Source organism: Argiope bruennichi, chromosome X1 (assembly GCF_947563725.1).
Source record: "Argiope bruennichi chromosome X1, qqArgBrue1.1, whole genome shotgun sequence".
Taxonomy (NCBI): Eukaryota; Metazoa; Arthropoda; class Arachnida; order Araneae; family Araneidae; genus Argiope; species Argiope bruennichi.
Genome location: NC_079162.1, coordinates 85,965,529 through 85,992,249, shown reverse-complemented (window position 1 = coordinate 85,992,249; position 26,721 = coordinate 85,965,529). Strand labels below are relative to the sequence as shown.

At 31.4% G+C, this 26,721-nt stretch overlaps 1 protein-coding gene across 4 annotated transcripts in view; it reads right to left on the bottom strand.

The window, feature by feature from the left end:
• LOC129958174 (FRAS1-related extracellular matrix protein 1-like) overlaps positions 1–26,721 on the bottom strand; it is a 72,179-nt gene that overhangs the window by 37,370 nt on the left and 8,088 nt on the right. For all 4 annotated transcript variants that reach the window (XM_056070427.1, XM_056070428.1, XM_056070429.1 and 1 more), the window contains exons 2-7: positions 20,595–20,837; positions 13,591–15,075; positions 8,531–8,804; positions 5,106–5,347; positions 3,598–3,815; positions 1,383–1,572 (exon numbers count right to left, since the gene is read on the bottom strand). In XM_056070427.1, the coding sequence (XP_055926402.1) occupies positions 1,383–1,572; positions 3,598–3,815; positions 5,106–5,347; positions 8,531–8,804; positions 13,591–15,075; positions 20,595–20,810 (2,625 nt within the window). In that variant the 5' untranslated portion in view covers positions 20,811–20,837. The remainder of the gene's footprint in view (positions 1–1,382; positions 1,573–3,597; positions 3,816–5,105; positions 5,348–8,530; positions 8,805–13,590; positions 15,076–20,594; positions 20,838–26,721) is intronic.

Sequence of the window (26,721 nt, the reverse complement as noted above, 5' to 3'; positions counted from 1 at the left end):
TATCTGCAGGTACTGCAACTACACTTAAAACATTCTTTTACATATTCAAGAACTCAAAGATCATGAATTGATTCTCGTTTGACAACATAGTTAAGCAGTTATCAGATGAAACAGCGCTCAAGAAGAGTAAGTGGCCGTCTTGAGAGCACACCATGCTTTTGAGGTACTGGTCTTATGAGTACTTAGCTATTTAAATATGATCAAGTGGAATTCCTTCCAAGCACTTGAGAATAAACGTTCTTCACCGCTGAATAATTAGTCTCTCTTGAAATGTTCCCTTAACTTTAATAACTTAAAATATTAAATGTAATTTTCAACAACAGTTTTATTGTGCTTCGAATTAAATCGTTTCTACAAGTATTTAATCGTTTGTTTTTAATCATTGTTAAAAACTGAGGGATGGAAATGCTGTTTATTTTTAATAATACAGCTATTTGCTTAGACAAAATGCGATTTATAAGTAACATTTAATTTCTCTTCTATAAAAATAAGCGAGAGGCCCTCAAAACAAATATATACACCTTCTTTTTGTAATTTCACATGTTTAAATAAATAAAAAAACTTTGGGAGGATATATTAACTTCTATAAAAATGCAAGCATGAGAGAATGGGAAAGAAGCTTTTTAGCATGGCTGAAAATGAACTAAGTTTGGAAAAATCAACAGAATCGAATAAAATATTGAATTTTACAGAGTTTTTAAAACAAATACGCTAAAATTCAATTTCTCAAATACACCAAATAGCAGAGGATAAAAAGACCTTCAAATCAGTAAATAAGCGCCATACTAACCAAGCTATTCGGACTTGGTTTGAAGTTGTCAGGAGTTATTTAGTTCTTTTGGCTTCCTAATTTTTAACGGTTATTAATTCAATATTCTTTCAGTTAGTTTAAACAAATGTAAACTTTTTAAGCTATTGAATTTCAGCCTTCGACAGCTGAATAAAGTTGTTTAAAACTCAGTTGCGATGAATTTTATATCGTAAAAGCTAGCGGAGAAAGTAAGGATTAGAAATTTAGTTGTTATCAATAATTTGTAAAGGAATACAATTTTACCACTGAAAGCTTCACTAAATATATAATCTCTAGCAAATTAAATCAAAAGTTGAAACACTAGAAGTGAAAACCTAATTCAGTGGAAACCAAACACATAACATTCGGCGAAACTCGGAAACTCACCCCTTGGAAAACTAAATTTCATGTCAAGTACAAAAAGAATATTTCGAAATTCCTACAGAAACATTATTGAATTTCATAGTACCTAAAACTAACATTTCAAATCGTATACATACTACAAGCAAATAATTCAAAATTTAATAATGAATGTCAATATTTAATATATTTTGACAAACAAAATATTTCGGAAGTGAGAAGATAAAATTACCTCAGAAGTCAACAGAACTTTTCCACCTTCTGTTACAGAAATTTGTGGCTGCAAATCTCTCTTCCACACAGGCTTCTCATCATCAACAGGATCAATCGATACCAAAACATCTCCAGAAACAAAATGAAGTCCATCATTGACACCAACTTTAAAACTGTCCTTAAAATTTTCTGAATTATCATGAGTGTACCTATAAAAATATACTGAGTATTTTAATCAGATTTTCACAGTTGGAATAGTCATAAAAAATTATAATAAAATCGACAAATTCATTAATTTTATTAACTATAATTTTTTCATCACTTATAAAATGAAGCAACAACTTAACAGAGAAAGCATATCATGAATTCTACAAATGAACAGGAACCTCTGAAAAGTCCTCGGGGGAGGTGGGGTGTAACCTAATTTTTATAAATATTTTAAGCTTCTGAGCGTGTTTTGAAGATTTTAAAATTCAAATTTATAAAAAATTGACAAAAGAAAATATAAATAGACGTAGCACTCGAGGGAAAGGGGGGGGGCAGTCTTTAGGATTTTTTTTTTTTTTTTTTTTAATTTCTATGAAGTCAAAATGCAATACGTATTTTCCATTATCTTCATTCAATGCTCTGTACAGAAAAATCTGTTAAAACATAAAATATTAAAAAATCTTTGTGATAAAAACTAGTTACTTCATGCAAGAATATAGATTTTTTCCTCCGTTTTTTTCACAAAGATATCCGATTAGCGACTGACGATGAAAACTCTTCAATGATATCAGTGACATTAGCAGGATTCACGACTTCTCGCTGAAATGAGATTACTGAAAGCCCAGCTAAAATTTTCTGTGACCTAGTCAGAGCCGTCTTACTCAATGAGTTTACTAGGGAGAAGGGTGTCAAAAATTCACTATAATGTTATAATTTTTTTATTACTATAAGGATTTTTTAAAAATTTTGACTTCAATAGTACAAGCTATAAATTATTTAAGGGTTGCTTTTTTAATGCAATGAATATGACAAAATAAAAATATATAGATAAAACTAAAATTAACCGTGAATCAGCAATAAATGAATGCCAAAGAAGTTTATAAATTAAAATAAACTGTTTACTAAAACTGTTTACTTGAAATTATAAAAATGAATCCACAAATATGTACACATACTAAAGTGTTAACAAACTCTTTTATTAATTATTACACTGCTTACAAATATTTTTTAAGCATTAATTAGATTTCATTGGAGGTTTCTGAATGTTATTTTCACAGTTTCGTTTGCATTTTCACCAATCTTATTTAAGGATATTCTTAAAAGAATATTTTGCCATATTCAAAAACCCAAAAACTCCAAAAAATTTACAGCGCCTTTTTTTCATGAAAATATAGGAATTTACTTACATCATTATTGAAAAAGTACTAAAAAATGAAACTATTAAAAAAACCATCTGCAGATAATGATACTTTTCAAGATAATGATATTTTACTTTTTAATTGAAAAATTCGCTAATTGTTTGAAAAAAATGAAAAACCCAATTTTATTAATATAATAAAGCATATACAACCACTTCGTACTTAGTTAAATAATCTTAAGTGTAAAACAAACTATTCAAAAATAAATTCATTTTAATTATAAGAAGAGCATAATTCAAGGAAGCAGAATTTTTATATTTAGATATATCACATAATTTAATAAAACAATAATAATCAGGGTCACCTTATCTAATAGGCTGATTGGACTGAAGCTCTAAAAATTTGCTATTCTGATTTTACTTTAATTTTGAGCGAAAAAAATATATAATTAGAGCTATGTTAAAAGAAGTAATATGATTTGGGATTATAACTAGACAGTCAATGATTTTGTAATGTTACATAAAGAAGCATCTCAGATTAAAAAAATTACAAACAGTAAAATAGTGACTAGAAGGAAAGGAGACATAAGATAACCCAGGCTTAAATCTGCAGAGCACCATGGAGTCCCAACATTAGTCCGTTTGTGCCACTTTTTAGAGTAAAATATTATGATAGGATGAAAAGATACTGCCATTACCTGGGATGTCACTAACACTACCAAAAGCAATAGGGGTGAAACAATTATCTTATGTCTATAGCGCCACTTGCCTCGCAACGCCACTGCTTAAATATGCAGAACATGCGTATTTATTACAAACAAGTTTTAATAACTAAAGCACAGCACATACAAGTAAAAACTAAATTTTAAAAAATGAAACAGAAACTTACTCCAATCTCAAAGTAAGAATGTCATCAAGAGACAATAAATCTCCAACTCGAAGAGGCTGTTCACTTCTCCGTATTGAACCATAAAGAGGAACTGTAAACAAACTCATCTGCAAATCGGAAGATAGTGTATCTGGATCATACACAGAGAGTTCATTTGTTGACAGCAAGGTAGATGAACCTTCTTCAACAAGTAATTCGCCAGTATGAAGTTGAGGAACCTATGAAACAAAATTCTATAACAAAGAAAATTAAGAACATTCCATTTCATAAGCTATTAAATGAGCATTTACATTTACCAGTTACAGAATTATCATTTCATAACTTAAATTAACTAAGAAATTTTTTGTTAGAATTAGAATTTTTTTTCAAACAAGAAGGAAATAAAATATTTCATTTAATGGAAAGAATAAGCCATTTAATGGGATATAAACTAATTCAGATATATTTCATAATAGTTAAAATATCAAAGAAAAAACCTTTAGAAAAGCCTTTAATCGTCTGCTTTTAATTAAAGTTAGAATAACAATTGAGCTAGACGATTTTAAAAGCCACTGGTAGCTAGCTACTTTTCTTCATAAATTATTAATATTTGCTATATTAGTATCACAAATTGTGCTGACAAATGTTGAAGTATAAGAAAAATTGACTAAAACTTAATTTTAAGCATAGTTAAATCATTACTTTAATAACAATAAAGGTATTATTAAAAGATATATTAAAATAAACGAAAAATTAAAAAAAATTGTGATATACCAACTCAAAGTGTAAAAAAGATAAATGTTTTGTTAATTTCTAATTAAATAAATATTTAATAAATTTCTGTGCTTGGAAAAATCGACAGTATTCGTTCTCATGTTGAATGCGATTGAAATTGACCTAGTTGTTAAGAAGATGTGGGGTGCAGATGAAATTTGTGTGTGTGTGTGTGTGTGTGTGTGTGTGTGTGTAATGATATTTTAAAACCTAATTTCCATTCTAATTAATTTCAAAGTTTTGTCTTAATTTAGCCCATATTTAACTTCATTCTAAAATACTATCTTATTTTCTGATCCCATTCCACTTTTTATATTTAATTAATTCAACAGAAGCGCAGTGAATGCTTAAAGTTACACTTTCACACGCTCCGAGTGAAGGGATAAAAAATGGCAAGCCTAGAACATTCTTTTAAAAGATCCCTATGTTTCTTTTATCAAAAGCGACACGTGTAAGAAATCCCTACCAAAATCTTATAGCTTATAAGCATTGGGAAAATTATTTACCCTCTCTTTTACGTTAATCTGCTCTCGTGCCGCGCTGTGGACGGACGTGTTCTGTGTCCGCGTTTCTTGAAAATAAAACATGCCTCCCGAGATGAAATAAAACGAAGTTAAAAATTCAAAGTGTCTTTTCTGTCTTCAGCCACGACTCTGCCTTCAAAAATTAATGCTTTATATATATACACAAAGCCACAGTGGTTTTTATTTATATTGTAAGGTAATATAGTCTTAAATAAAAAATAAATGGCTCACCTGGTTGTTTACTGGTAAAATCGTAATATTAAAAACTTGATCTGTAACAGTATTTTTATCTTTATCAGTAACAGAAAACATAAACTGCAAATATAATGGATTTGGGCCAATTTCTTCAGCTGGCGGTAAATAAGCAATTTTCTGATGATTTATTTGCTCTTGAGTAAAAGACTTAATAGCACTCATGTTGAAAACGTCAGCAATTACTGCATCATTTGGCAAGGCAACAATTTTTCCAGGATCTAGCAAATACAAAATATATAAATAGATTAAATTACATAGAAAGGTTTCAGATAAAACAAAGCATTTCATGAAAAGTATCATTAATCTATATGGAAAAAAATAATGATTTAAAAAAAATTCATGTGCAATTCAATATTTTTTTATGTAATAAAACATCAATATGTAAATTTTGTATTTGTGTGAACTCAATAAATATATGAAAAGTCTAGACTGACAACTGAATTAAAAATTCAGAATCTGCAGACATTTTATACAATAACGACTGATTACAGAATTTTTAATAATTTCGACATATTTTTACACTGATAAGACACCATCCTTAAACGATGGTTCAAGATATGATTATTGATGAATATGATTAATATATTTCCAATTCAAATTTCTTTCACTTAAGATTTTTTAATGAAACAAATACACTCTTCAGAATTAAATAATGCATACGATGTTAAATGAAGGATTAATAATAAAATGCTTTTATATATTAAGCCATCAGGTTAAGTTTAATTTCAGTTATTTCTTCAATTTACATGTAAATTTTGGAAATATGCACATTTAAGCAGATAAATCCAAGACATTTAATAACTATCTTAATTCTCAACACTATAAGGATCACTACTAGTATTGACATTAACTTTAAAAATGCTACAGCTAGATGAAAATCGACAATACTTTTGGGTTTATTATTCCTCAAATAATAGTGTATACTGAAATGATACTCTTTTCGTTTTATGCACCTTATTCTTTAAAAGTTCTTCGCATTTTATACGAAAAAGAATTTATACCCTAAACTGATTTTGAAAACTTCCTTGGATATTTTTAAAAACACCGAAAACATTTCTATTAACTGTTAAAAATAATACAGAAAATCAAACTTGCAACGAAACCTAGTATTATTTAAGTAACATAATAAAGAAATAATGGAGAATAAATATTTATGCTGTAGCATAAATTTGAATGAAAAATTGAAATTAGAATATTGAAGACATAATGCTAGAGAGATATAAAATAAATAAATATATTTTTATGCACATAAAAAATAAATATTTCAAATATTTCAAAATGCTTCATATATGCTGTAAAAAGGGAAATAAATAAAAACCAAAGCAATGAATGAATGCAAAGATATAAAAATAACAAAAAAAGCATGCAGTTATACATACAAGTCAGAAGTTGGATTTCATTGGTGTAATCGATAAATTAAAATTTAACATGCTAAAATTTCCTGCAAAATATGAGAATAAAAGGGAAGACGGATAAAGTAAATACGATTGATAAGACTTTAATTAGATATTAAAAATATTTACTTTCTAATCCAATATAAAAATATTTAAAAGTTTATTTTTATATGAAATCTAGTCAATTTATTCATCTGGAATTGCAACCACTTCTACAGTTTCTTCCAGTGATGTCTGAATTTTACAATGGTTTTGTGATTACTAAAGTTCGTTACAAATGATTTCGAACTACGCTGTTTCGATATCGCATGAATACAATATCAATGGTAAAGCCATTTCATGCCGCTGGAACAGTAGGATCATAATTATTAAATTTGGATGCTATTTGAGAAAGTTTAGAAGAGGCCCTGAATTTCTCCAAGCAAAATTGACATAAAACCCCAAGGAGAATCTATGGTTATTTGTCTTCTCCCCCAATTGTTATATTTGCAGTGGCATATCTCCGATTATGCAGCTACTAATTGTCACGGGGCAAGGAGGAGGTCACAGCCACATCTATTAAAATACATTATTCTCGTGACCAAAAGAGTAAATTTATAAGAAAATTCTGCATATCTCCGATTATGCAGCTACTAATTGTCACACCCATTAAAAAACCTTATTCTCGTGGCCAAAAGAGTAAATTTATAAGAAAATTCTGCATATCTCCGATTATGCAGCTACTAATTGTCACCGGGCAAGAAGGAGGGTGCAGCCACACCTATTAAAATACATTATCCTCGTGGCCAAAAGAGTAAATTTATAAGAAAATTCTATAAACAATAAAATATTTGGATTCTATTTACATTATGTCGAGTAAATTTGATCATGTTCATCACATTCACTTAGTTATTATAATATTCGAATATAAAAACGGAAATTACAGTAATAGCCAAAATTTTGTTTTTCCGCATCAAAAACGTGGTAAAACTTAAGATTTTCAAACTGAGAAACTACGTGAATGCCCGCAAAACACTGATTAGCTCCAAAAAGCATTGATAGATGACTTCAGGGGCATAAGTACAGTAGTGAGTGATCTGGAGATAGATTTTGCAATTTGGCATTTACTGCTTCATTCATTTTCAGTCTTCGTTTTTAAACACCAAGTGTTTGCTTAAATATAATTGTAAACTAACGCAGATGTCACAATTCATAATAAATAAAAACATACATTTTCACAGTTATTAACATAAAAAATACATTATTAGCATTTTTATTTTAAACTATATTGAAATGTGACTAAATTGACTTTTAAAGAGAACCTTCATTATGTGTATTGCCTAAGCCGCAAAAGGTCAAAATTCGCCACTGTATATATGGAATTAATCCAATTTTTGATAGCCAGAAATATGAATTGCAATCAAAATAATTTTTTCTATTTCCCCTTATATACTCAGTCATACAAAATTCACCAGTTATTATCGAGATTTGTTCGTAAAATGAGGTAATATGAGTCTCATAGAAAAAATAAAACATGGCATTTTTTTATAACTTATGTTTTGTATCTAATACACAGCATGAATGCATTAGGTTTTACACTTATTATTCTTACAGTAAGGGCCCCTCAGAAATGTTACACACTTGGCTCTCTTCCTAGCGGCTTTCATAATGCCATTTCAATTACGCATCATATGCGCGCAGTTTTAATCACGAATGAAAATTTTACTCTCATCGCGTTTAAAGAGAAATATAAATTCAAGAAGTCTCAATCATTAAGAAATAAACATAAAATAAAGGGAAATTAATATACCCAAATAATAATAAAAGAAATTACTCTGCCTCAATGAATGCACTGGTCTAGTATTCCTCCATTTAATCAATTAGTACACATTTCAAATTATCCTAACGTTTGATATTGCAGGTAATTCAATGATAATGATCATTATGTTAAAATCCACAGACACACGAGTAGAATACAATAAGCATAAAAGAAATATAATTCTTGCATAATAAATTAACTGTACATACCTGAATGTGCAAACGAGCCAATAAATCTTGGAGAAGTAGTTATTGTAAACACTATTTCATTGTCAAGAGAATCTATATCCATGAAGTGCAAATTACGACTGCTGAAATGGCCAATATCAACTTCCTTAACCTCAAGACTAAATGAACTGGCAGGATCTCTTTTTGGAGGGTCATCCCCAACTGGCATAATCCTGACAAACACAGTATAAGTTGGGGATACATTTGGAGGATTATTTGCATCTTGTAGAATAATTTCAAAAGAATCTGTAAATACCTACAAAAAAAAATTATTAGATCACACTCACATTAAACTGGTGTATTTATATACCAACATTCTGCAATTCAATTCAAATTATTAAATAGTTTCTTTATATTTCTGATAATTTACGACCATTTCTGAATCGCAAAAATAGCTACTAAAAAATACGGAGATATTTTCAAAATAAATAACTAAGATTAACAAATTAATTGCAAATGAAAAGCCTACAACATGCAGTGTATTTATGCAATATTCCAGAATGGTCTATATATAAGTCATCAATAGTTAATTTTTTCCTATTCTTAGCTGCTTACAGTCAAAATTATTCATAAAAAAATGGGAAATTTTGTGGAGAGCTAAATAAAGATATGAAGGGGCACATTCAATGAGTTAAAAAAACTATTCAATATGGCTAACAGTGAGAGTATCACCAGGAAAACAAATAGTATAGATAATTTACCTCCCCCTCTGTGATTTTTTTATATAAAACTTACAAACATTAGTTTAGTTTAGTTATATTAACGTCCCTTTGAAGCAAAACTAGGTCTATTTTGGGACGGACCTCGTAATTTTGAACCACGGTCAGATGACGAGGACGACACCTGAGCTGCCCCCCCCCCCTCTCCACACCACACCAGCGGGAGGACGTTTGGTCAGGACGGATTTAACGTGAAACAGACCCCCTTACACGACGGTTCTTCGGTGGAATCAGGTCTCGAACCTGAAACCCTCCGGTTCCGAAGCCGAAACCTTACCACCAGGTCACCGCAGCCTCAACAAACATTAGAGGAGAATCTATTGTGCTTTGAAGTTCTGTCTTCCTCTACTTCAAAGTAATTTTCTCTACCACTTCTCAAACGAATTTTCTTCCTCTTCCAGTATGAACAATGGTCCAGTTTCTTCAAAAAAAAAAAAAAAAAAAAAAAAAAAAAAAAAAAAAAAAAATTTTTTTTTTTTTTTTTTTTTTTTTTGATCCATTAGCAATGATTACACCTGTTCAAATTCTTTTCGAACTCCGAAATTGCCATGCAGCAGTTAAAGCGGAATCAATGCTTTGATAAATAAAATTTAAATAACATACCATATAAATTCAAAATCTTTATGAATGACGTGTACACTGAAGACAAATTCTCCCTAAATGCTCGTAGATTTTATAACAATTACTGAATTGTTTCCAAAGAAATTTGTATGCAGCAATGTGACTACACAAAAGGTAAAAAAAGAGGAAGTATGAAAATGTGTCACGAAACAATGCACGAAGGAAAAACATGCAAAAAGTATGAATTAAACAATTAATGCACAGGAAAAATTATCAAAACTACAGCCCAAAGGCTTCATATTCATTTCAAAATATTTATGGTAAGAAATCAACAGCAAATCAATTTCGGAAATGATTGTCACAAAGAAACTTTAAAAAGAATATTGTTAGGGCAAATTTAAAAGTATGACAATAAATATGTTGGGAAAGCCAGAATTTTATAATAACTTATCTCACTAGCACACTTCAGCAAACATGTCCTTAATGGGTTATGTATCTTTGCGCAAATCTCAGATACATTACTGGTTGTTGTTGTTTTTTTTAAATTTTACAACGCGTTCATTAGCATGACTCAATCAGCGTTTCACAGTTTGAACATCAGTCACATTGGCACTACAATCAGCTTCATTTTGTGTACAAGATTCAGATGTGAAATAAATTTTTGAGACCTGGCGCCTCATTCTTTTTTGATAAATATTTATCTGCAACTTGACAGCTTTGCCAAATAAGGTGTGGCAGAATGAGCAGCAATCAAACCTTTCTACTTTCTCTCCGCAGTAGAAAATTCCTATTAGCGATAAATGTATCTTTATGTTATTGTTGTTGTTGTCGTCGTTAAAAAAGAGGAAAAAGATGAAATCCCCCCCCACACACACACATGCAAATGGAAAATCACGGACCCGCGGAATAATCATATACCTGGTTTTATGTTCACTTTTGAGATAAATTTAAAAGTGTCTTTAATTCATATAAATAAATACAAAGTGAATGCTCTTTATAACCAAATAATTATTCTACATAATCATTCAACAAAAGATTGAATGATTTGACTTTTGTCCTAAATAATATTTTTTAAACTCAAAACCTTGTCAGAGGATTGAGATTTAAAATCATGAAAGTCTCTAAACAACTATCATGTTACATCAGCATGCGCCTTTAATATAACATTTCCTTCAACATTTATGAAAAAAATACAGTTATTTTTATAGGTAATGTTATTCTCAGCAGAAGAGGCAGAAAGAAACCAAATATATTGAAAAATAATTTCTATAATCAACTAATTAACTCTTTATTTGGGCACTGTTGCTCAGAGGCAATATGCGTTTTCATTGACTTGTGGGAGATCTACAACACCAAAGGCTTTACCTGGGTATTCAGGGTGGCCAGCATTTCTGCTGTTTGAATTTCCCTGACATTTCCAGGTTTTTTAAGAAACTCCCCCGACTTTTTTCGGGTGTTTCTAATATCTTCAGAATGATGCCGCTTTATTTTATTCTCTTTAATTATTGCACAATACGTTGTTAACTGGATTTGAAAAATTCTTCTACTCTTTTAATTAAAATCAATGTAAAATAAAATTTAATGCTCAGAAGAAAAAAAACCATCATTTTAACTTACTGAATTTCAAATGACCTTCAATTATGTAAAGACCTTCCGTTTATCTTTTCTTACCCTTTAAATATGTTATCCGACTTTTAACCAACCAGTCATATCTCAGAACTGTTTGTCAAATTTACTCACGAAAAATGCAGTACAAAAATATATGCACATTGGTGAAGTGCTTAAGAATCGAATGATTTGTTTCCTTTTAGTGGGATCAACTTTATCCGTATTGTTTAACAACACGCCAATCAGAACTGAACAATAATTTTACAAGCAGAAAAAAAAATGCATTTACAAATACAAAATGAGAAAAATTCTTCAATGATATCAAAATTGCACTGACTTTTAGTCACAAAACTATCAAAAGAAAAAAAAAATCGCCTGTATGCTGACTGAATACTTAACTCGTAAAATAGAGGGGGAAAAGTAGAAAATTGTTCCGTATCATCTTTTTCTTTATTGCATCAAAAAAAATGTTTCAGAGGTACAAATTTCGAAAAAGATAGCATGAATGAATTTTGTAAATTTTTGTGGCAAACAGTTTCATATACCATCAAAATACATAAGAAAAGTGCTGCCCTTCTCTTTAAAAAAATTTTTTTTGAGAAATTTATAAAATGCATGTGTACTTATAATGTATCAAGCAAATAAATTTCTCGTGTTTAATATTATTTTTAAATTATGGAGCATTTTATTGAATGCATGGGAATTTCAAACAAACACAAAATTAAAAAAAATGTTAAAAGAAAATATTGGAAATAACGTCCATTTCATTAACGCCGTCCGAACATCCATCCATATGAAGAATTTAGTAAATCTGTATTCATAATGTTTAAAAATAAACAAAAAAAATGTTTTACTGAAATAATAACAATAACGTCCGATACTTTGTAATTCAACAAAAAGATCTCCGAGAAGAGGGGGAAAATAATTATTGTCAATATTTAATTAAAATAAATTGTTTCAGAATTATAATAATGGGTAAATATTATAATCCAGTTTTGAATATTAACACCCGCAATTTATACTTTCGTTCTCGTAACACATGGTATGATCCATTTGACATTCGAAGAAAGAAAGAAAGGGGGGGAGGGAGCTCTCTATATATCTTTTTAAATAAAAGAGACACATTAAAGCTTAACATCATAATAGTAACTGAGGCTGGGTTTTAGTTAGACTGCCTTTTTCCATAGCACGTAAAACCATTTTCGCTAATTATGTCGATAACTTGACGTTCTGAAAAAAAAAGCAAATAAAAACTTTCGGAGGAAATATATATTTACGCATACTATATGCAATATATTAGATATGGTAGTTAATCTTTCTTTTCTGTTTTAGACTATCAGTAAAAGTTTGATATTCATTAGTTGACAACGATGTTTCATTCTACTTATGAAAAAATACCAGCAAGTTATCATGTTTGATAAAAAATTACCGATTTATAAAAAAATTTCCAGTTTGGTAATAAATTTCTCTGATTTTTCCCGATCTCCCGGAATGCCCTGACGATTCGCGGCTTTTTCCTCTAGGCTGGCTATTCTGGTAATTTAAGCATGCTTTTATACACGGATTTCTGAGTTAATAATTAAAATAAATTAATAAAAATAAATTTCTAAGAACATGTAAACACAATATATACATATTCTACTTACTTAGTGAGTGAACCCAAAAATACTTTTCCTGCAACTTTTTACTATTTGCCATTTAAAGGATTAATGCAATTCAATTTATTCAAAATAAAGATTATCATTAATCAATAAAATGAAAAAGAAAGTAAAAAAATTGATAAAAGTCTAGACACAGGATATGAAAAGATAGAAATTACATCAGAGGTAGATTTTCAATTATGCAAATTGGTGGCAGCTTAGGACCTCTACTAATCCCAAGCAGGGCGATTAAAAAGTGTCATAAGTACAGTTGATAAATAAATATGTAAAAAAAAAACAATTCTAACAATCATTATATATAATCGTCAACCACCGTCTGTGACGATTATTCTCAGTCCAGTGGCCCTAAGCAGCTGCCAATCTGTATAAATGAATATCTCCGTCGTCCTTTCCTGATGTATCATTTTCGGATTCGAAATCTCAACTTCTGAAAGAAAATATACATTAATATTGGAAATAAACTTCAAAAATGGTATAATTTAATGAAAAATACCTCATCGCCGTTATGGTGATAATATATTATTCCTTTGTTCAAATCTTGTTGGGTGAATGCAAAAATATCATTTCCAGCTTTTTCCCATGAAAACTTCTTCCAAATCGTACCAGTTGATGGTGGCTTAGTAATAACAAACTTGACATGCTCATCTGTTGTATCTTGATCTATAGCACGAAGTAAAGATGGGGTAATCTGCACTTCACTTCCTTCTCTCATTTTTAATCCTACATTGATTACTAAAGAGGGATAATTGTCATCTTTCGGAATAATAGTTATTGGAAATTTCACATGCGTTGAATGGAATCCATCATAAATGCGCAAATGAATGCTGTCTCTTACAGAATCGCTGTCATCATGGTAATACACCACAGCTTCGGATGTAACATCTTGTTGCGTGAAAGACACGGCAGGCTTTCCGTTAACTTCCAAACGGCCATGATGTAAACCCCCAGTGACAAAAATTTTAACATCATGAATATTATCACTGTCAACAACTTCCAAATTATTTATTCTAAGGGGTCTTGATTGTCCTTCTAAAAGAACCATTCCTACATTCATAGATACTCTGGGAGCTGTAGTAATTGCTGGACGAATGGCAATATGCATTGTAAATGGCTCACTAAATGCAAAATCTGGATCCCGAATAATAAAACCAATTTCAAACATTTGCCTATCTTTAAAAGATCTGGCTGGTGGTTTATATGCGATATCAAAATTGTTTAAATCACTCTGCTTAAAAGAATTTATTGGTCTAGTATGATCAGAGAGGTGGACTATACTACCTTGATGCAAAAGCAGAGGCTTTGAAATATTGAAAACAAGCTGGTCTGATGGAGTTTCACTATCTGTAGCTGATAAAACAGCCGGAGTTATTGCCGTTATAATAAACTGGTCAACATCCATAAGATACATGCCAGAAAAGGATGCTTTAGGAGGAAGGTTAGGAAAACCTGGCTCAATTATTACTGGAATCTGATACCACTCTGTAATCAAATCTCCACCATTGAGATATGGATCACTTACTTCGACTATAATGAATATAAAATCTATATTTGGCGATGGAGGCTTCAAATGTTCATAACGGAGACCTAACTGCAAAAAATCATCACATCGTCTTTTAATAACATCAATAGATCTTCTTTCTCTTCCAACAATGACCTGACCATGAGCTGGCCTATGGCTAATATGGCGAGACATTCTGACTTTACATATAGCACCATCCTTTCGACTAAAATTAAAATTTAAAATTGCATCATCCACTGGATCTGTAATACCAAAGAATTCTTTTATAACCAACGGAAGACCAGGTTGTACCACTTCATATGAATCATTTTCAATGATAATCAGCATATCAAAATATTCTGAAACTGTATCACGCTCGAGAAGCTTATATGCTCTAAATTTTACAGTGTCATTTGAAAGTAATGGGGAACCATGATGCACATATTTAACTGTTCTGGAGTTAAAATCGCAGTCAAATACCTAAAACAGAAAAGTTCAGCATTATAAAAATGAGCAATATATATATATACATCAAAGCATAAAAGCATCAATCTTTTTTTGATCCCTAATTAAATTTTCTTTTACATACAATAGAATATAAGAATTCATGTTCAAATTTCTAATACATAAGACAAAAAAAATCGCAATGAGCCATTGGAAATGGTATTGGTAGGAAGATAATGAACAAACAATTTTGTGCATTAATAAAATGCTGTGGTAGTAATTCAATTCTTTCAACATTAATCCGTTAGGCACAGACGATCCATTCATTATTCATTCTCCATTAGGCACAGACGATCTTTAAACAGCTTGAATATAATTTGCTTTCATTATTGAAATCAGTTAAAAATGGCTTCGGGTTATGTAACCAAAGAACTGGACCGGAAGAAAATGTTCCAGAAAATGTCTTTGACAACATAATATAACATAACCGATAAAATAGATTATCACTATTTTATTGGCCCAACTGAAAGAAAATCCATCTCCAGAATATGAAAGGGAAAAAAATCATTGAGAAAGACCAGACAAGTACTATCTAGATTGTGATAAAGTGTCAATGACACTGTTTTGGACATCATTGTGGTATTTATTAATCAATACATTGATACCATCCAATCAAAATTTGCTAAGCCCAGAAATTTCGTTACACCATTCAACTCATATTGCACGATGACATCAAACAGTACAAGCAATGCATATCTACGTAAGTATCTGGATCACAAGACACATTGGAATCACATATGATGTAAATTTGAACATTACTAAACAAATCTTATAAAAGTTCATTGCTGATAACGTTGGCATATTCGTTTCTTGGGGAAAGAACTGTTGTTTGGCACAGAGCCATGCATGGTGGATAAAGAACTGTGCCACATTTGGAAACACTGCTTCGTTCAGCTCTTGTAGAGTTTTCATAATCCTTCCAATACTTTACATCACTATATATTCGTCCTGAGTATCTGAAGTAAAGATTCCATTTCCTTTTTGAAATAAGTTATCAGCAAATTATTGGGGAAAATGATCACCGTTGACATGAATTCGCACGCCTTTTGATAACACACGTCTTTGTATACAATTCCAAAAGAAGATTTTAACAAGGCTTACATTTCATTCACCCTAATTTCAGGGAAAGATACCTCTAAATGAAAGTATCTGGTATTGCGGCATTTGATCTATATTTGTGGAACATAAAATGCGTCCAGTGGGTGCTGATCTCTAAAAATATAGCCCCATTATAAAAGTAGCAGGAAAACCACATCACATTGTCACTTTTGTGGCATGCAATAGAACTTGAGAAATATCGGGATTCTCTTTCACTCAATTCCGACATCTTTATGTTTACATGTCCGTTTAAATAAAAATGAGCATTGAGTTTCACAGAATATTTCATGGGAAAGAATCATTCACATACATTCAAGTATTAAATTCTAGAATTGTAGGGCGAATGTTAATCGAGTTCTTTATCATCCTTAGCAGCTGTTGCACTCTCTGAATATTGTATGGGTAATAAGTCACACATCACTTATTTTCACTATGGAAATCGACACTTCGACTTCACTAACAATAGCTGACTCGCATTTCCATATGGCGGTTGGCTTGATAAAGCTACAGAGCAGTGACAACATCTTCAAAGCTAGAATTGTCCATTTGTTTTTGTCATCTACCAGGAAGAATGACGAGTTTTCCTGCTGTCTCAAATTTTTTACTCATTTTGCAGAAGCCACGACTAGTCTTCTGTTTGCTGGAATCTCTAAGAGCTACAACAGTGTTATTATTTTTTGATAGAAAAAAAATTTTTTAGGAGTAAATATTTTTTTCAAAGTTGACATTTTTCACAAGGCGTAAAGTTTAGTGCTTTTCAACGACAGTAAAATTGTTCCGTATCACACGAATCACAGGCACGATGACATGAAGTGTACTTAAGAGTTTCAAAGTTGTGACATCACTACTCCCACGAAGCCAAAGTTTTGAATAAATGAGATATCCTCCTCATTGTTTTTAGGGTAATTAAAAAACAACAACAACTCAGACGAACTATTCAGTTTTGGTTCAGTAATAAAAACAGTCTGAAAAAAGTCCCCTTAGATATTGGCGCAGTGCCACTTGTTAATGAAAAATGTAACTATATTTTCGGTCTCCAAAAGCACATCACTTCCATTACATGCTAATGAAATTATGTTTTGTTAAGAATCTTAGTTATTTGAGAATTCCGGAGACAGAAGAATGCTAAAGAGTCATAGGCTCTAGAGCCTTATGAAGAGGTGAAATTTAATTATAACAACCCTGTATATTTCAACAAATATAATTCACCAAAAACTGATCTAATGAAGAGGGGGGGGATATTTCTGTCAGATTTAAAATAATTTAACATGAGATAAATCCTTTTGCTCAATTCAATCATTTTAAGCTCCATGTATGTTGAATTTAATTTCATTCCTACCCAATACTTAAATATAATATAAGTGAACAATTAGAATAATTAATAATGGGAGTTGATTTTGTAAATTAAGCAATTTTCTCATCATATAATCTAAATTACAATCTGAACTAAACTACTATTATATACAATAAATTCCATTCGGACTTATTTTCTACAACACGAAATATTAATTACCACTCTTTTTTCGACTTAACTTTCGTGTAACAATATATATCATTTTGTAAACGGAAGCTTACAAACAATGAAACGGAGTTTCTTTTTTAAAGTCGGCGTAATATCGAAGAATGTGAGAAAACTTTTGGCATTGGAATAATATGTTGATTTTATACAACTTTCAACCAAAAAAAAAGTTTCTGGGCTCTATCATCTAGTTACGTCATACATATGATACAATCAGAAAGCAACAACAATAAAAAATCTATATAAGATAAAATGCCTTCTAAACCTTATGTCAATAAAGAAAATAAGATCTTTTTTCCCCACACAAAGCAGACAATTAATATGATTTTCAATCTTAAATAATTAGTTTGATACAAAATTAAATTAATAGAATTAATTAAATTTAATTAACAGAAATAACAACCTAAGCAATTAATGCGCTAATGCAGCAATACAACTATCCTCCCATGATTTCCCTACTCAAAAAATTACCTAAACGTTTTCATTCTGAGTTTATATTTGTTATAAGGATTTGGACTTCCTTCCTAAACTGAAAAAGTAATTTATTCATTTTTTGTGTGTATATAATTATATGTAAACATTTAATTTCTTATGAAAAGCAGAAGGCAGTTTCTAAGACAGTGAAGACTTTTGCATTTTTAAATTCGCTTTAATCCATCCCGGAAAGGCATAATTTATTTACAAGAGGCACGGACAACGCACGTCCGGCCACAGCGCGGCACAAAAGCGAAAAAAGCGAGAAGAGGGCGAAATTAATTATCCCTGGTCTTATATAACATGAAATATCGATAGGGAAAATATCTTTTCACAGTACTAATATACTATTAAAATTCTGATAGGAGCTGACAGGGGTTTCCGACACATGTCAATCACAAGCAAATGAAACACAGGGATCTTTTTAAAAAAGAATTTGTTTAGATCAGCAATTTTTATCCTTTCACTCGGAGCGTGAGAACCGCTAACTAAAGCATTTTACAAAGCTTCTCTTGAATTTAATAAATAGAAAAAGTGGAATGGGGTCAGGAAATAAGAGTATATTTTAGAATGACTTTGATTTGGCCTAAATTACGATGAAACTTTGGGAATTAATTTGGAATTGAAATTAGAGATAAAATATCATTACTTATATATATATATATATATATATATATATATATATACAAGGATTTTTTTTTTTAACTAACGTTTCTCAGAAACCTCTGCAGCTTGAACTATCAGCCGCAAAGCCACCAAATTTTGTTCGGGGACTATTGACAACATGGGAAAAAGAAATCCGAAAAAAAAAAAATAGTTCCAAAAGTTGCCGATAGGGGGAAATGTGGCGCTTTACACTTTCAGACAGCTAAAATTTTGCATAACACGGGCAAAATTGCAAAATTCCGATCACGTTACGAGGATACGATCACAGATGCTGCAACTGCAATCGTTGAAAGGAATCAGACGAGCACTGCTGGTAATAATAGCACACGTGGAGTTGCCCGACAACTGGATGTTAGTGCTTTAACGGTATGGAAAGTTTTAAGAAAAATTCTTCAATTTTAACCATATAAAATTAGCCTTTTGCCTGAATTAAAACCTACAGATTATGATCTTCGATTAACCTTTGCTTTGACATTTCTTGCCAGGATGGAGGTCGACGAGGCTTGGCCTTGGACAATTCTCTGGAGTGATGAGGCCCATTTTTAATTGAATGAGATTGTTAACACTCAGAATTCTAGAATGTGGGCATCTGAAAAACCCCATGCATTTCAAGAAACCCCACTCAATTCTCAAAAAGCAACTGTTTGGTGTGGTTTTACAGCAGATTTTATCATCGGACCATACTTTTTTGAGACTATTACAAAAGCAGGACCGCAGACCTGCTCCGTAAACGCTCAAATATATCATGATATGCTGAGTATTTTTATTATCCCACAACTTCAGCAAAGGCAATGCTTAGATAAAATTGTCTTTATACAGGATGGAGCACCACCATATATTGGTACAGCCATACAGCAACTGTTGAGCCATCACTTTACAGAAGAAAGAGTCATTAGTCGCTGTTTTCATGTTGCATGGCCACCTCGCTCCCTGTATCTAACCCCATGTGACTTTTTTCTGTGGGGTTATTTAAAATCGAAGGTTTATCTTGGTGGAATCTCGAACTTATCAGTTTTAAAGGAAAACATAACACGGACTGTTATGAACATGTCTCCTGAAATGTTGCATTCAGCTGTTGAGAATACGGTGTATAGAATGCAATGCTTAGTCCAAGAAAATGGAGGTCATATTGAAAATAGCCGATGTCTTAACCGGGAGAGCGATTCTACTCAATAAAATCAAAAGAAGAAAGAATAAAAAGGAAATCGAATAGAATCTCCTTTTTTTAAAAAAAAATTTGTTACCATTTACAGAAGTTATTTTTTCGAATAAAGCATATTTGTGGAAAAATTCTTTGTTAATCATTTATCTGTTTACTGTAGCGTTTTAAAATTTTATCGTGCAGTTAAACTTAAAATTTAAATCAAAAGCGTCCCATTCCTCCTATCGGCAGCTTTTCGAACTAACTTTTTTTCGTGGATTCCTTTTTCCCATGTCGTCAATAGTCCCCGTTCAAAATTTGGTGGCTTTGCGGCTGATAGTTCGAGCTACAGAGGTCTCTCAGTACCGTCAGTTAAAAAAAAAAAAAAAAAAAAACCTGTATATCGATAGAGAGAGAGCTTGCTACCAGTTCCATTTCAAAAGACTTTACAATTGTCATAAAAGCAGGAAAATGGAATCCAAAGATAAAACAGTTCTTGAAATTTAAAGTTGATTAAATATATAATATGTTTAGAAAAAAAAATCAGTCTAATCATAAAAATAAAAACTATATGATCATAAAAAAAACTATAATTACCTGAGGGATTAAAACACCAACTTGTTGGGTCATGGGCTCATTATTAATAACTTCAATTTTGCAGACAGAATCATTAGTCAAATTTTGAAACTGTATGTCCGTTGGTTTTAAAAATACCTCCCTTCCAATGAGTACATGAATATCTTCAATTTTTGACAGCAAGTGACCAGACGCATGAACAAACATAAACAAAGGAAACAGAAGATAAAGCTCCATTTTGTGGTTCTACATTTCAAAATGCTCCTACAAAGAAATTTTTTATCAGGCACCAGAAAATAAGAAAGCATACAAAAAATTTCAAAACAATATTACATCAACAAATATACATTTAATTGTTAACAGGCCAGAATTTGAAATCAATATAATCTTCAAAATGTTTTTCATGCACAACAATGTTTTAGCTTAAATGGAATGTCATTATAAAGTTCAGCAATAGGTTTGTATACGATATCAAATGGGTCAAAGTCAAATATTAGAAAAATAGTAAATAAAATTGACAAAAAAATTCAAAACTATGTAATAAGAAAATTTAATAAATGTGAATTAAAAAAAGATTAAGTAATTATTTTTTTTATGTCATCTTACACTTAGCTTTTTAAAAATATTTGTAAAGAGAAATAAATGAATGCAAATTTCAAAATAAATATATTTAATTAATAACAAATGATATTTAAAAATATTAAACACAAATTATGTTTATTATTTGATAATACAAAATTTAAATATTAAAGCGCATTAAAATCAAAAACAATAAAATTGTTTTAAGTCAATTAGTGATAAGAAAATTACAAGAATATCTTTTAATACTGTTTCTACAAAGAAAGCATTTGCCGCAGTAGTATGCATTAAAATATTTTAACACTCCATTAAAATTCAAATACATACATAGCACGTAGAAGCAAAGATACATAAAATGGTGCGCCCAGGGAAAATACCAAAATAACGCCCCCTGCAATCGTTATATCAATCCTCCACCCACATTTAAATTTTATTATATTAAAATTGAAATTGCAATTTAATAAAAATATCTCAAATATTTTTTAGATGTAACGGTATACATGTTGCACACTAATAACCTTCGACAACCTGTTGGTTCACCTATCAAATTAACTGCATTACTTTCATAATGCAGCTAACTTTAATTTAGTTATTGAACATCTTTAATTTTTTGTATGCTGCAAGCATTAATTGCTAAAAACATCAAGAAATATTTGAAAAATACAGGTGAAGAGGAACTAGTGGACGAAAAAGAAGGTAAAATTGTTGGAACTGAATTTTTAAGTAAAAACAAAATGAAAACGTACTTAATATTTTGTAGCTAATTACGTTACTGATTTAGACCTTTATATTTAATTATTTTAAAACCTTAGACAAGACGAAATTCAAAAATGTGTAAGATTTAATCATAATCATTTACCAATTTGATCAGTTATGAATTTAAATGTAAATTATATTATATAATAATTAATTATTGCTTAGCTAGTTAAAGTAATAAATACATTATAACAAACAAATTACAAATTAACTGCAGCAGATGTCTTAACACCTAAACGAAATATAATTAAATCCTGCGAAATGCAGAACTAAATATATCTAGAGAATGAAAAATACTTTTTTTTAGAAACTCTAAATATTGAAAACTAATATTTTACATATTACCAAGCGAGAATAATTATTTCTTTCCGCATTTTACTCTGTTTTTTGAAAGAAGGAATGGTGCATTTTTCTTACTATCTGCCTTGAACTTCAGAAAAACCGATATCCATTCAGTATAAATATGGAAGTTATAATATATTTACTGTAAGAAACTTTGAGATAGCCTGTTGAGTTAATTATTATATTATTATTTGTTTAAAGCAAAGATAAAATGAGATCATGATCACGTATGTCCTTCGCCCTTCACTGAGACATATATTTGGAAATAACCTGAGCTAGTTTCTCTTTCACATATGAGAATTTGGGCGCAAAAATTTCTATTAAAGATATCGATTTGTTATTTTGTTTTGAAAATCCAATTTCAGTTGATTCCCGAGGTTGAAAAAACAGCCTTTTTAGGTTGTATCCTATATGATCTCTCACACTTGATTGAAACATTTAAGTTCCATTATCTTGAATATTTCAGTCAAATGTGAGAGAGCATATAGGATACAAATTAAAAAGGCTGTTTTTTTTTAACCTGGGAATCAACTGAAATTGGATTTTTTTAATTGATTGGATGAATTCAAAAAAATATTTTGTTCTGATTAAATTGAACTCACATTTCAATTTTTAAGATAATGGAAAATAAAAAAAGTTTAAATAAACGTACATTTCTCTTAAATGTAATAAGTTAATTCATCTATTTTAAGCCCCATGTAATGGCGCCCAGGGTATTTGCCCAACCTGCCCCACCCATTTACGTCACTGATAATATCCCTCGATCTTGGAATATTTTAAGGTGCAAACTATTTAGCATATCATTTTTAAATTCTGAGAAATGAGCCTTTAGGATGAATTCTGATGTATTATCGAACCCTGAAATCTTACGAGTATTTTATCAATAGAATTTTTTTTTAAATATAGAATTAATCTAGATATGAAAAAAACCATGAAAGACATTAAAAGTTAGTCCGGGTACCTAGAAGATTAAAATTCATATATTAACAATAATAACATGTAGCTTTTTTTAATATGATGATTTTCAATCAATTCGTAACGAAATAATATGCTCCAAGATCCTATAAAAATACTTTAAAACTGAATAAATTAGGACCGTAACATGCGAGGACTGTAAATAAAGTGATGACAACATAACTGAAAAAATTTAATGAACGTACAAGCAAAATTGCGTTACATTCTTTCAATATCATCACCAGGAAAGTCGTGCACCTTTTTCCAGATGTCAAGAAGACATGAGATATCGTTGGCAAGTTGTTGTTTGTTCATATCAGCAAAGGAGCACGCTTCCGCTCGCCTCACAGACGGCATTTCAGGAAACTGGATGCGCCGAAAGCCTTCTTTCAAATTCGAAAAGGGGTAGTAGGCACAAAGACTCGTGTCAAGTGAGAAAGGAGGGTATTCCAACACCTCCCAAGACCACCGTCGCAAAAGACCATTTACAGCTTGTCTAAAATGCAATGGGCATTGTCATGCAACACTATAAGGAGAATATTTCGCAATAAATGTGAACGTTTGCACCGTACAGACGGTGCAGTAAAAATCAGCAATAGTATTCTGCGTTGACAGTTTCTCCTTGAGGCACAATATGCGTCAGAACGACACCCTCGCAGTTGTATGCCACAATCAGCATAACCTTCACCCGACTGGATTCCTGAAGAAACAATGGTGGACGGGCAAACCTGGGAGATGCCATTCATTAAACTGATGCTTTAATTCAGCCTTGTAGACTCGAGCCCTCGTCTCATCAATGTCTACAATATACCGCAGAAATGTATGAGATACCATCATTGCTGCATCTGTCGAGGTAGATACCAGCTAGTGCATACCGGTATCATTTCTGTACGTACGTCAATGAGTCGATGTGGAACCCAGAGGAATGCAATTTTCTGCAAGTTAAGACTTTTCTTCAGTAGTGTCCCGTCGTTTGATAACCAAGCCCAACTTCGAAAGATGATTCTGGGACAGTCCATTGACGATCTATGGGAATGAGATCACTTACGATGTCAACGTGATGTTGAGGAATGGATGGCCGATCTGTGTGGAGCAAATACGCAGTCTCAATCCGACTTGCCTTAAACATTTTGACCCATCGTGCAACCGTCATATACGATAACACATTCTCGCCACAGGAATCAGATATTCCTTGATAACACTGCGATGCATTTTTGCCATGTACAAACTCGCCTTTATTACACGACCACTTTTTGTAAACATGGCTTAGAGTGGTAGAAACATTATCCACTTCAACACCACGTAGAAATTCTTTCTATTGGATCGCCTATTTTATATGCTCTACACACAACAGCGCCACTTCACTGCTCCGATATCTGTTTGAACATGCACGATGTTTTGAGATTTTCTGGACTACATTCCCATCACTTTATTTATAACCCTTGTATAAATGCTAATTACAAATAGAGTATAAAGAACAAATAGAAGAAGCAAGAAATACAGTCGCACAATTCAACTAAAATGTATGTGGTTTTAGCACAATTCAGCTAAATGTACTCATATGCTAAAACCACATATGCTTGTCGAGATGTTATAGAGAAATTAAGGTAGATAAATCATTCGAAAATATTTGATAAAGAACACTCTTTCGTTCACTCATCAGCTCTAAACCTTCAGTGAAAGAGTCAACGTGGGTGTTCAATGTTCATCCATGTTTGGTGATCCCCTACACTTTCAGTGCAAACATTTATGATATATCGCTTTTGAGCATCACGTGGACTTGTTGCTCGGGGATTTCCATCCGCCCATAAATGCATGTTGTGTACATTCACAGCAGTGCTTTGAAAATGCAACTTCGTCAGGGGAACAAACCCAAGCTAGAAAGTCGATCAGCATTACAAGCTCTTGGAAAATAACAAGCTACAAATGATAGTTGCAGGAGGATAATCACTTGCACCGAATAATTGGACACGTTGAACACCATACAAGTATAAAGACTCATTATGCAATGCATACTCGAAACGTCAAGTTCGCGCGAAATAGATAGTGCACTAGTATTTGGATGTTCAAGTTTCCGCAATATCGCTTCTTCTATGACAGTTGAACGCGTCATTCGGTCTCCACCAGAACGTGCCTGTACTCTGAATGTTTTCTTTTGTACATAATCTTTGGTGCAAATGACCAAACGCCTGATGACAGCGCATTCATCGATTTGGATAGCATTGTCGATAATAAGAAATAAAAACACTGAGCTGCATGATCGTTTTCTTTTACTTCATAGATTGCATGAATCAATGCCATCTATGACTATTATTAGCTGTCCTATCTATGCAACAATCCTGTATGTACCTCAAATAATTCTGCAGCAAATTTCAATACACTCACTTCAAACGAGAAGATACTAATTGCAGTGGCGTACAACGGGTAGCAGACGTACAAAACATGGCCTTTTTTCGCCCCTTCATGATATTTTATTTCAAAAAATGATATACTTAATTTAATATTTTGCCACCATGATGCCCTAAGAGACCCGAGTCCTGGGCTTCAATTCGCTCCTTGTCCTTAGATCACCTCCGCCACTGACTAATTGTCGTCCATTGCGTTTACGATCCCATTTTCTCTCGAGAAAAATGACTAGCTTCTGCACACCTGACATAAACATTATTGAAGGACTCGCAAATCAGACTGTATATGGAAGATTAGTTTCCCTGCTAAGCGTCAAAGCAACTTTATATCCAGAATTGCCACTCAAATCTGGAAAAAAAAAAATCTCTGCACGTATATAAATAATAAGAGGAAATGTGCAAATAGCACTCATGAGCTAGATATAATGGGATAACAATACCCCATAATTTTAATAAGTGGAAAAAGCAAGATTCTTCAATAAATGTGGATTTAAACAAGATTCTGTTTTTAAAACAGTAACATTTCTGGATATGCGTTCATATATTTTTTTTAGTATTCTTCACAATTGCCAAACAATCTGCTAAAAAGGGTCTTTTTTTTTTTAAGTATCAGTAGTATTACATATCCACTAGCTTTTATCCGTCCAATCTGTGTTAAATATGGATTCTGAGCAGCTCATTATTTTACAAAAAGTTCTCTAATCTACTCTGAATAAGCTCACAATTTTTTAAATAATAAACAAACCATTCAACAAACTCACTTGCGAGTTACTAAACACCACTGCGATTCTTCTGCAGATTGAATGTTGCTATTTCTGCCGAAGAAATTTATTCTACTAGCTACAATCCAGGAATCTTATGGAAATAAATCTGTAACTGAAATCGAAATTACTCTGATCTATACAGAAAAAAAGAGGGAACGTGTAAAAAAGGGGCGATCAGTTCCATTTTTGATGCTATGATTACGACCTTTTATTCTTGCTATGTTCAGAGATCGGCATTTTTTAAATAAAAAAAAAGGAATTAAGGAACTTAAAATTCCCCGCATTTTTGGAATTTTTCACATTTCCCAGCAATTTTCCTTTATTTTAGATGATTTTTAAATTCCCAAT